Source organism: Phyllostomus discolor, chromosome 10, assembly GCF_004126475.2.
Source record: "Phyllostomus discolor isolate MPI-MPIP mPhyDis1 chromosome 10, mPhyDis1.pri.v3, whole genome shotgun sequence".
Classification (NCBI taxonomy): Eukaryota; Metazoa; Chordata; class Mammalia; order Chiroptera; family Phyllostomidae; genus Phyllostomus; species Phyllostomus discolor.
Genome location: NC_040912.2, coordinates 53,464,909 through 53,478,291, shown reverse-complemented (window position 1 = coordinate 53,478,291; position 13,383 = coordinate 53,464,909). Strand labels below are relative to the sequence as shown.

General features: G+C 32.5%; 1 protein-coding gene and 1 pseudogene across 1 annotated transcript in view; one reads left to right on the top strand and one right to left on the bottom strand.

Moving 5' to 3' along the window:
• Positions 1–13,383, bottom strand: part of CDK13 (cyclin dependent kinase 13) — a 142,781-nt gene that overhangs the window by 11,870 nt on the left and 117,528 nt on the right. The window contains 2 exon segments of the mRNA XM_036010810.1: positions 5,383–5,514; positions 6,064–6,180. Coding sequence (XP_035866703.1) covers positions 5,383–5,514; positions 6,064–6,180 — 249 coding nt within the window.
• On the top strand, positions 646–707 carry LOC114508252 (annotated as a pseudogene).

Below are 13,383 nucleotides of genomic sequence, written 5' to 3'. Positions count from 1 at the left end.
CCCAGAATAACTACAAATTCCCTTGAGCAGTCCCAACCTGGTGATATATCTGCAGTCTATAACCTGTACATGTTTTCCTCTAAGGGTACATGAAGACTTTCTAAGGGGGTACACCCAAAATTGTTTTAAAAGAATTTCTATATCCATATGTCCTCTTTCCTAAAATGGATCTTTGGGCATGGCCTGCACATTCAGTAAATTCTTAATGCTTACTCTTTTGCAAATACTCTTATCTCATGTTATAAAATAAGGACATATACAACAATATGGTTGACTCTTAGCTATGTAATATAATATTAAATAAAGCAAGGTCATTCCCAAAAGATTACAATACAAACACCATGACAATCCGTATAAAATTAAAAACAACTAAAATTTAAAAATATAAATTGTTATGAGTACATATAGATGTCAACAAAATTATATACAAAAGAAAACAGGGATGATGGTTACCTCAGGTGGAGGAAGGCAAAGGGATGTATGTCATGGGATAGGACCAGGGGGAAGGGAGAAGGTATGATGCGATTCAAGTAGGTTATTTTTAAGAATCTAGCTTTTATTTGGTGGGCTCATGGGTGCTTATCAATACCATTTGAAATAACTAATCAAATCACATAACTAAAAGAAAAAAAAGAGAGCCATGCATGGACCAATGATGAGTGACACAAGGATTATGATTAAATCAAGTCTATGCACCTGAGGTCCAAAAACAAAACGAAGGCATACCTCTCAGCCATCTTACTATGGTGCATTGCCTCAGCGTGTAAAAACCTCCTGGAGTAACAAACAAAGGGACAATTTGAAATATTGATATTGGGAAGCTATAAGGCATCATAATCCCGCCAAAGCCTTTCCTTTCTCTCTTCTCTCACTCTCTCCCTTTGCATGTGTGTCTTTGTGAATGTGTATTTTAAGATGTGTAGCCTTAGCCTCTGTTGGGATATTCTGAATTCAGATATACTGCAGTAGTGCAGTGACTGGAGTGATTTCACTTCCTCCATCCCAACGTTCAGGGAATGCATAGAACTTGTGAAAGAAAGAGTCCCATAAGAGTAACGCAAAAAAAATTCCACTAAAAGGTAATTTGAATGTAAAGTATTCTACATGGATGATTTTAAAACTCATCTCCAGGAAAGATAAACATTATCCAACAAATAGCTAAAACAGTACAGGTTAGTGATGCTGACTCACAGATATAGTAGGACAATGTTTTCTTAGATGAATAAATTTTCATATGCTTTTCTGAAGGCTCAAATATTGGTTCAGCCACTTACCTATTGTGTCTCATGAGGCAAGTAATGACCTTTGTGCCCCAGTCACCTTGTCTTTAAAAATGAGATAACATGCCCTGGCTGGCGTAGCTCAGTGGATTGAGCTTGGGCTGCAAACCAAAGTGTCGCAGGTTCGATTCCCAGTCAGGGTACATACCTGGGTTGCAGGACATGACTCCCAGCAATCCCACATTGATGTTTCTCTCTCTCTCTATCTCTCTCCCTTCCCTCTCTAAAAATAAATAAATAAAATCTTAAAAAAAAAAAGAGATAACAATACCTTATGGGGTAGAGGTAATATATGTTAACTTATGTAAGTGCTCCGACATAGGCGCTATATTCATGTGTGATAACACTTATCATTTAATATGGTAGCTTAAAGCTATTTTTAATCAAATCACATCATGAAATATTTATTCTAATAAAGTTGATATTTTATCTTATAAATTGTTTAATGCTTTATAGTTGCTATTAAGGAAAATTAAAATTATAGCATAGCTGCCATTCTGATTTATTTTTTAACAGCTATACTTTTTCCTTTTCACTAAATACATTGGAAAGTTAGGACATCTAATACAATTAATAGAGTTATTTTTGTGTTTTTTTTTTATAACCTACTCTCACTTGATTATTCCAAAAAAATTGATCAGAACAGTTTAATACATAAACATATTTCCTGAAAGAATACCATGCCTTTTTTCATAGTCCTTAGTGCATAAATAATTTGTAATTTTATTACATATTACAAAATGAGGATAATATTGTTTATGTAACTTTTTATTTAAATATTACATTGACATCATTATAACTGACTGCGTTAGTGATGTATCTAACAAAATTTGATGTACCCCCTAACTTATTACTGCTTTACAGAATTTTCACCAAAATGTGCATTAACACTTACTTTTAATGGAAAAAAAAAGCTATGTTCTAATAAAAACTGAGTAAATTTAGGTGATACATTTGACAATATGAACAGTGTTTCTAATTAGGTTATGTGGCAGACATTTTTCATAAACTGAATGGGATACATCTATAGTTCCAAGGTATGGACAAAAACATATTTTTAAAAAAATGTAATAAAAAACACAATTTAATAAATTGATTGGTAAAGCAACACTAAAATTACATGCTGACTTTCTACCCTATTCTAAGTATAGTGGATTAAATAAGTATTCATAAAGTTTCTTTGGTTTACTTTCCCCAATTTAAAAAATTAAATGATTAATGACTGAGTAACATATCTTTTGGCAAGTCATATGGTTTCCACATCTTTACTGTCAAAAAGTTAAAGGAGAAAAAAATCATATGTTTACACCTGAAAGATCATTAAAATAATTTTTGATGACAGATTACTGTATGATTTGGGGGCATAATATGGAGGGATTTCAAAGAATTCAATGATATAACTATGACAAAACCCCACTTATTCTCAAATGCTTGTTCACAAGGGTACTGATTAAAATAAAACTGAAATTAATGTGGAACTATGTTTCATTCTAGAATATGTACAATTGATAGATATGCAAATTACATAGGGAAAAAAATCTCAGCCCTATTTACTTCATTATGTTGCATTTCCAATAAAATTTAACTTTCTTTTCTTAACTGAAATATGTACTATTAATATTTGCAATGACAAATTCAAGAAGAGAGAGCTTTGTAGTCAGATTTTAAAAATTCAATTTCCATTTATATGTATACATATACTTATTTTAAAGATGTGTAATAGTATAATCAATATAAAACTTTCAAGCAAAAATATGTGTTGCACTAAAAACCTGCAGAAGAATGCCCTGGTCAGGTGGCTCACTTGGTTGGAGCATCATCCCGTACACTGAAAGAGCTGCGGGTTCAATCCCTGGTCAGGGCACATACCTAGGTTGCAGGTTCAATCTCTGGTTGGGGCACATGCAGGAGGCAACGTTCAATGTTTCTCTCTCTCTCTCCCTCTAAAGTCAATAAACATATCCTTGTGTGAGGACTCGAAAATAAACAAACCCCTGCAGAATCAATATAAGTTAAAAATGAACAATGTCGAGTTTCTTCATACATTTTCTAAGTGAATGTTTGTGAATATAAAGATGCTAAGACATTCTGATTCCACTGAATGTTTTTAAGAATGATGTAACTGCTCCATTTAAGTGTCAACATTTATGACACACTGATAATTACAACTTTTGCAACTATTTAAACCCTTGATTTAAGAAGTTAGATGTCAGTTAAAAATATACTTTGATATAGTTTTATCAGAAGTTTTTCATGTGTACTATTTTAAACTACAAGTCAACTCCCACTGCCAATAATGGGGAAAAAATTGCATTATGTTCCCCTTGATATGATACAGCGGGAAGCACACATTAGTACCTAGGTAGTACTCTTGCCTGCCTCAACCCCAAAAGATATTCTAATTCTGATCACAAAAGATATTCTAATTCTGATCACAAGAAAACAATTAAAGCTAGATTTTTATAATGTTTTTCAAAATAGCTAGCTTCAACTCTTCAAAAATGTCAATGTTATAAAAACCCTCCCCAAAGAGTAATTAAAGGCTGAAGGGACATGAAAGCTAAATGAAATGTGTAAGGTCTGAATAAATTCTTCATTCCCCACTGCCATAAAAAAATAATAGCTATAATTTGATTACAGGAAAAACTGGAGAAATATGACTATTAGATATTGTAATGTTAAATTTGTTATGCTTTATAATGGTACTATAGTTATACAAAATTAAGTTGTAGTTCTTATAGGTACATATGAATTATTTATAAATGAAATGTCACGTCTACAATATAACATTTAAACAGTTCAGAAAAAAGGTTTATATAGAGTGATAAATCAAATGTGTCTGTGTCCAAATATTAATGTATTTGGTGAATCTATGTGAAGGATATATGAATGCTCACTGTATTATTTTTCTGTTTTAGACAATTTTTCAAACCCAAAATTGAAAAAAATTCTTTGAAGGGATACTAGAGCCAAAGTTTCAAGACTGCTGATATCTACTGATAAGCAAAAAAATAACTTAAAAAATATTTAAATGAAACAATTCAATAATGAATAATTCAGTTCCCTCAACATGTCAGATGATACGTCCTCAATGCCTTTCAAATTGTCCCACAAAAGCTATTCATGAACAGCAAAAATGTAATGAAGCTGAATATGATGGCCTCAGAAATACAGGAAGCCCAATCTAAGTGAAAAGTGGAAGAGTCAAGATCTGAACTCCAAAGCCCATGTTTGTTCATTTATAATATATAAACTGTATTACATGAAAATATTTTATTATAGGGATAGGCTTGCTTTTATGATGCTCATCATCATTTTAAAATTAAGAAAATCCCTACAAAGTCTCTAGATCCTACCAAGAACCAAATGAACTGCTGTCTCCTCACCTTTTCCCAAATCTAATTCTAGAGAAATTAGAGGAGCTGCAAGAGAGTGAAATTTCAAGAATCCAGCTGTTCTGACTCCCCAACTCTATGCATTCCATACCCCCACCACTGGATAATAAACTTACTCTATAAAGACTTTTGATACTAATATTATTCTATCCAGTGATAAAAATTTTCTATTATATAGTTTGCCAAAGAATATTTCATAACTTCTTTCTCTTATTGGACTAACTTAATTTTGGGAGCTGGCTCTGCCACCTGTTACTATATTTGTATTCTTGGGCAAGTTTTTTAACCTCTTTGAGCCTGCTTCCTCCTTTGTAAAATGGCGATGATAATAATAACATCCACCTGAGAGGACTATAAAGATTAAACACAAAAAATGTTTAACTTTAGCACTCAAAATTTTAGCAATACCAACTAGTAGTATAAGCAATAGTATGGATACTACAGTAATAAGCTGCAGCAGTAGTATTTTCTTAAGAGTTAAAATACATTAATAAAATTAGCTAGAGGCTACATTTGCTAGTCCTATGATTAGCTGAACATTAAAAGCAAGGTTCTGCATTCCAGATGTGCAAATTAGGTGTTTTACTATTATTTTATTTCTTTTGACTTAACTAATAATGGAAAAGCTTCTGATAGTTATATACAGATGTTATTAAAACTGTCCAGATTCTTTATACATGGGATCTAATAACGATAAAGTCACTTACTCTGGTGGAGGCATTTTTGAGGGTTCCACATCCCGCAGGAACTCACACTGAAGAGCTTGTTCTGCAGTGCAGCGCTTACTAGGATCCAAGGCGAGCATGTAATCAAATAAGTCTAGTGCAGCTGCAGGAATACTGACATGAGAAGAATACAAAAGTCACACATGTTCTTTGAAACAAGTTTAATGTTTCTTTGGAAGCTTATTTCAAAAACTAGCATTTTATAACATGTTTACAATACTCCAATAAATTCTAATTTTCCTTTGAAAAATGTTTTTACATATTTTTGTAACCATTATTCTAAATTTTGACAAAAAATAATATACTTTATTACTTTATGAGCAGTTAGTTAGCTGTTGTAAAACTAAATTAAGAAGTGAACAGAATAGTTTCCAACAGCAAAATAAAAACCTGAGCTCAAGTAACTTGAAAAATGTTTAAAACCGAAAATGCTATTAAAGTTCTTTCCTGTAAGCACCTAATCTAACACAGAAAACCAAACCACTGATGCCATATGGTAGTCAAATGGTAAATTGCATGTAGAAATGGAAACTCAAAATGACAGAAGAATTGTGATAGGTCTACTCTTGAGTCAACAGAGGATACAGTGACATTTAGAATTCACAACAAATAACAAAAAGAAAAATTCAGTGCAATATGGGTGTTTAAGCATCCCCTTCTTACAAAACAAATTCTTCTCTTAACTTTCGACGATACTGCTTCTTTGGTTTCATGGTGTTGAAATACGGCAGTTTGATTACATCAGGCCACACTGCAGGACATGGACTCCCACATATACGGCTAAACACATAAAAAGAAGTACATCACTATAAACTACAAACACAAAATAATACAACTGTAGAAAGAAAACCTTATTTACAAAATCAAACCCTAAAACAAAGGGAACACTCAAAATGTGCTGATGTTTCGAACCAAAATAAGAAGTTCTGTGCTGATAAATTAAGGAGCTAGAGTTTAGTTTATGTCTTTCTGTTTTTTTAGGTACCTGTCACTACCTCTCATCATGAATATAATGAAGTTTGCAATAATACCAGAAACAGATATCCTACACTCACAAAGGTAAGTATATTGTAAAGACTGTTGAATTCTGTCAACAGGAAGACCCTAAAAGTAACACTTTTGAATCAAACCAGTTTTTGAAAATTGTGCTAGATTTCAAGGTGCTTAGAAACTTTAAATGCTTTACTCAGATTATATCTCAAAAACTCTTATTATTTTTGTATCAGTAAGTCCTTGTGATGATAATTTATAAAAGAACTGCTATAACAAACAGGTAACTCTAGCTGGTATAGAGTTAAAAAACTGATTTTGGTAATGTGTAGATAAAAAATGGGTTAAATATGCTTAACTTATGTACACTGAATCCCAAGGATAAATGTACAATGTATATAAAATGATCAGCTGATCTTTAAATGTAAAAAGGTCCATGTATCAGCGACTAAAAGAATATTTTATACATATATATATATAAATGCATGCAGCAACATGTATGAAAGTATTTGACAACTAAAATTGCCATTCTTTAGCTGAGCTTTAGAAGGCTATCTCAGACAACCTCTCGCATCTAAGCTGTATGTCACTCAAACTGTGCTTTTTGTTTCAATATAGAGTAATCCCCCTTATCTACTGGGCATATGTTCTAAGACCCTCAGTGGATGCCTGAAACCATGGATAGTACCAAACCCTATGTATGCTATGTGTTTTTCCTATACATACGTACATACCTATGATAAAGTTTAATGTATAAATTGGGCACAGTGTAGATTAACAATTATAATAATCAAATAGAAGAATTATAATATTCTATAATAAAAGTTACATAAATGTGGTCTCTCTCAAAATATCTGTTGTACTGTACTCACCCTTACACAGCGTGGGCACAGGTGGGAAGGACTGGGATCACGTAAGATTTCATCATATTACTAGGAACAGCGCGCAATTTAAACTTATGGTTTATTTCTGGAATGTTACATTTAATATTTCAGACCACAGATAACTGAAGTCAAAATCACGGACAAGAGGGAACTATTGTACTATAGTTTAGGAGCCAAAGCTTCAAAAAGGTATCAAAAACCTTCTTTATCCATTCCCAATCTTTTCTTCCTTACAACCCAATTTTCGCAACCTCCTCAAAAATACAATGGTTTTCTTAGGAAAGAAGGCCAAATAGGAACATGGCTATTTATGATCTGATCCCAAACTGCTTCCCTAGTCTCACCTCCCAATTCACCTCTCCCCAAAGACCAACTATGTCTTCATATCCATGTTCATATTCCTTCTCCCTAGATGCTACCTGAATGCCTTTCATTTCTCAAGATTCATATCAAAAGTATTCCATTGATAAAAGTCTTCTATATCCCCAATGCTAATCAATATGGTCACTCTTCACATGCTACATGTTTCTTTTGACAGTTTCATTTTGTTTTATATTTTAGTTGTTTACATCTATGTTTCTCTTACTAAATTATAGTTTGGGAACCGTGTCCTTTAAACAACAGACAAGTGGGAAAGGGAGTAAGAGAAATATGTTACTAGCAAAGAAAAGTGCACAAGCAAAGGCATGGAATTAAGTCAAGTATAAACACTTGGGATAAGGATATCAGTATAGGAGGAATTTAGAGCTCAGGTAGGTTTATCTGGAAGATAAAAAGGGGCCATGCAATATATCTTTAAGAGGCAGCTTGCCTAACTAAAGTTGATCCATAAACAATGCAAATTTGAACTGCATGAGTCCACTTATACAGATTTTTTCAATAAATACCGTAAATATGTTTTATCTTATGATTTTGTTAGTAACATCTTTTCCCTAGCTTACTTTATTGTAAGAATACAGCATATAACATAGATAAAATATATATTGATTGCTTCTGTTATCAGTAAGGCTTCTGGACAACAGTAGGCTATTAGTTCAGTTTTTGGGAGTTAAAAGTTATACACAGATTTTTGACTGCACATGGGGTCAGTGCCTCAACTCCCCCACGTTGTTCAAGGATCAACTGTATAATGAAAACAAACTCTGAAAACAAACTTTAGAACTGAATTCTGTCTGTGTGATAATTGTCAAACTGCATTATGTAAAAATTTATTTCTCCTTTCATAAAATGAAGACTAATTTTACTTTAGAGCTGTGCAATTAAATGAGTTATCATCTGGCCCACTAATAGCCTGATAATATATATTGGTTTCACTATCTCTTAGCTAAAGAGTTTTAATTATTTTATTATATATGTTGTGGGAAAAAATCTAAATACTACTAAAATTATTTAACTGGTAGCAACATACAGGAATTGATGATAACTGTATATTAGCAACATTTGTGCCTGATGGCCAACAAGCTCTCCCAAAATCATTTACTGAAGATGTCTTAAAATGCATCACGTGCTAAACCCCAAATAGCTTAAGTCTATTTTGGGAATCTACTCTGACCTACTGATTTTAATATTCTGATGTCAATACTATATGATAGCTTTATATTTTTTTCTGATGCTGAGAGGACAAACCCCTCTATCTACCCATTCCTTTAATTACTATTCTCAGAATTCCTTACAGATAAAATGTAGAATCAATACTACCACACTCCAAAACTAGGAGAATACTATTGGGACTCAACTTCTGCTGCAAATTTATAGATTTATTCAGAAAGGACAGCTATTCTTACAAGCTTAATATTTCTATCTCAGAAACATTTTTATATTTCCTTCATTTTTATATATATTACTTCAATTAGATCTTTATATTTCTTTTAATGCATTTTACTTTTTTCAATATGTTGTTCCTCTTACTATATTTCCTAAGTACTAACTAGAAAAGTTTTGTTACAGGAAAAGCTTAAAATTTGACATACAAAATTTTAGGTGGCCATGTGAGGTCCTGTGATTCCTAACAGTTTTAGTGGCTGTTTCTTTGAGGTTTTCCGGGTTTATAATTATATTACATACAATAAGAATTCATCTACTTTTTCTAATTATTCTTCTTTATCACTGTTATGTTACATTATATAGCAATTTCTAAACAATGTTAAAATGATAATGATGCACTACACAATATTAGATAACTTTGTTTTGTCACAGATTTTTTTAAATCTATTTTTTATGGTTTTATTTACTTAGTTTTAGAGAGAGGGGAAGGGAGGGAGAGAGAGGGAGAGAAACATCTATGTATGGTTGCCTCTCATGTGGCCCCCACTGGGGACCTGCCCTGCAACCCAGGCATGTGCCCTGACTGGGAATTGAACCAGCAAACCTTTGGTTCGCAGCCCACACTCAATGCACTGAGCTACACCAGCCAGGGCTTGTTACACATGAATTCTTTTTAATGGGAGTACTTTCATTGGTCTACCACTGGGAAAGATGACGACTTTGGTTTGAAATACATAATACATAATAAAGATATTTACAGACACATACAAATTCACATACATGTCCTATTTAGGAAGCATCCATTTATTCCTTTTCACTATAGGTTTTACTTTTGTGGCTTTTAAATATTTAAAGGATACTTAACTTTTATCAGTTTGATTTTTAGAAACTTGATATAATCATTATCTGCATTTTCTTCCCTAGGCTTCTATTTATTGAGAGATTTCCTAACACTTAATCATCCTTACATTCAAATGAGAAATACCACCTGGGCCTAATAAAAATAGTATTATTTTAGTATAATGCTGTTATTCTACTTGTTAATTGGTTCTGAATTAATACTCATATGATATTGTTATACAGAAGCAGTGTTCAAAATTGAGGTCCAAAGACTCTTGGGTGTCCCCTAGACCTTGCAAAGCTCTGGCAGGTTAAAGGTATTACTAAGACATTATTGCCTTTTTCAATGTGTTGACCTTATACTGATGGTGCAAGGCTAATGCTGGGTAAAACAGCACCTTAGCATGATTCAAGGCACCAACAACAGTAGTAAGTACTCTGCACTACCACACAATCTCAGGGCAGGGAGGAAGCCAGTTTCACCTAAGAATGTATTTATTGAAACAGTAATGAAAAAAATGTTATTAAACACTAACACTTGAGTATACATCTTTTTAATAGTCTGTGATAAAACAGAAAATACTTATAAAGCGCTTCTACCACACAACAGGTCTGATAGCTATCTTGAGAAGCATCTATATACAATTATTTGAGCTGCAAGCTGAAGTAGCTTCTTTATTCATGAAACATTTTTTCTCAAATATGATTAAGGTCAGTTTGTTACTTCAAGGAAGACAACAGCAATATTTGTTGTCAATTATACAATTCAAGCTTTTAGGAGAAAATCAACATACCAGAAAACTTATTATCTACACCATGAAACTGACTGCTTCACAATAAATACCTAAAGGCTTTTCTAATAAGATTAATGGTGATCATAATATAATGAAATGTTTGTTACATTTCGAAAAGATGCTCAATTCAGTGATACAATATTTTCCAAATGACCAATATACATAATTTATAAAATCATCCTAGTTGTAAAAGACCCATTCAGAGTATAAGAAAGACCAATGGATTTTAATATATTACAGTATAAAATATTACTTGGTTTGTTTTCAGACTACACATTGTATCTAACCTGTAAAAGATTACCATTTATTTAGTGCAATTTCAAAAATGAATATGCAGAATTATCTGAAAAGACTAGTGACAACAGTAGATCACACACACGAAGATCCCATGTATACTCTATTAAGGAAAACATTAAACAATTTGTAAAAATATAAAAATGGTATTGATTTCATCAAGATTTATTTACATTTGGAAAATATGTTTTACAATTTTAGATGCCATTTTAACATATTAGTTTTAAAGGAATTAAAAATACTTTTATTTTCTCAGTTTTAATTTCTAATAACTATCAGTAGATACAACCAACATAAACAAAAGCTCCTGGGATTATTCATAGTTTTTAAAAATGGAGAGAAGTTCTCAGACTAAAACAATTAACAAGCACAAGTCTACAGAATTTTTTATGATACTGATTTATGATTTTATGCCATTGACTTAGGATTCATTTTTTAAAATATGTGAATTTTCCTTCTTTTCTTGCATTCTGAAAAAACCAAAGCCTGTGCCTTTGAAATTTTTAAAATTTTACCTGTGTTACCATCTAGGCCTGAGGCTTTTGGAAGAAGAGTGGTAGGGGGTAGTGGGGAAGGTTGGATACAGAAGAGGAGGATTCTTTTCATTCTGATTTAAGTGTTTTCTATTAAGGCTCTTCTACTGGCTGCTGTAAGTCTTAGAGTTAAAAAGTGCTGATTCATGTAAAAAGTTTTTCCCTCATTCCTTCCATTTTGCCCTCACTTTTGCTTTTCATTATCTTTTGCCATCACTTTTTAAGTCATGCTCTACTATCACAAAACCTTTTGTAATCTGCATAAGATACTTTCTAGAGCAACGCAAAATACAGGTTACTTGACTACTGTAATAGTATAAAGCTCTTTAAGACAGATTCTGATTAGTGTCCCATTGTTGATCATTTTACATGTATTTTTGCAATACAAATTCCAGACCTCATCATTCCTGAGGCTTTCTTTTAGATGGGAGTAATATTGCAGCATTACTGCAAATTAAGATGAGGGGGGAGAAGTATGTACTAGGAAACTTACATTTATTTCTTCAACATTAAGCATATTATTAGGCCTGTTTTACTTGTGAAGGAACAAACTTAGAACATTACAGAACTTACCGTAAGTCATAAAAGCAGGAAGTAGCTGAGAGGTCATTAGAACCAAGGTAAGATTCCAAAGCCCACCCCTTTCAATATACACTCTGTTGCCTCCTTCAAATCAGGGATACTAGTTTCTTTTATCAGAAACTTCCATTTTCTCTTCATGTTTTAAAAATAATGCTATAGAATCAAAGTTGTAGCATCGCTTTTTGTTTTAATAAATGTTTGATATCTTACCAACGAAACAAAAATATTCTGAAATATATAAACTATAAAGTAAAACAGGTCCACATTGAGATAAATAATTCCAGACTCTTGATGTTATTTGTTTTACCTAAATGGGATCAAATTAAATATAGCCTCCTAGAAAACTGCTCTTTTCATTCAATTATGTTGCTTTTCCATGTCAATATTTCCAGATCTACCATTTCTTTTTTATTGGGTTGGCCAAAACAGTTTGTTTAGTTTTTTCCATAGGATGGCTCTATTAGTGCTTAGTTGCCTTTAATTTCATTCAAAACAATTTTGTTAGACTGTATTATTGGCAGCTGTCATATCAGCCTTCATTTACAAAAAAAAAAAATCAAAATTGGTCAATTTTTGTGCAGCCATTTTAATACTGAAGAGGGAAGAAGATACACAACATTTTTGGTGTATTATGCTTTATTATTTCAACAAAGGTAAAAATGAAATTGAAATACAAAAGATTTGTGCAGTGAATGGAGAAGGTGCTGTGACTGATCAAATGTGTCAAAAGTGGTTTGCAAAGTTTCTTGGTACTACTGACATTTTGGCCAAGTAATTCTTTGCTATGGGGCTGGAAAATGTTAGCAGCACCACTGGCTGTCACCCCCTAGAAGCCAAGAATGGGAGATAGCTCAAAATACCCAAATCAATAAAGTTATTGTTGAAAATGAAAAATGTGTCTTTTATTTTACATAAAGACTAAATGGACTTTTTGGCCAACTCAGTAAATAGATGTACAGAGCTTTCTTTCTTTTTCTATATGATTCAGAGTTAACATGCTCATAAAATAACTCAAGTACACTCATACCTCAGGATTTTTTTTTACTTTGCTATTTCCTCATTTCTTTCAAATGATACCTTATGGGAGACATTCCCTTACTATGTACAACACTACCTCCTATCATTTTTTTATCTTCTTACACTTATAACCACCTGAGATTTTATTGTTTGTTTTGTTTGTCTCCAACTAGAAAGTATAAAAAGTTGTGTGCCAGTTACTAAGCACTGAGGGTACAACTGGCACACAACCAGAAATCAGTAAATACTGTTCAATTAATCCCCCTGACTTGAAATGTCTTCTTC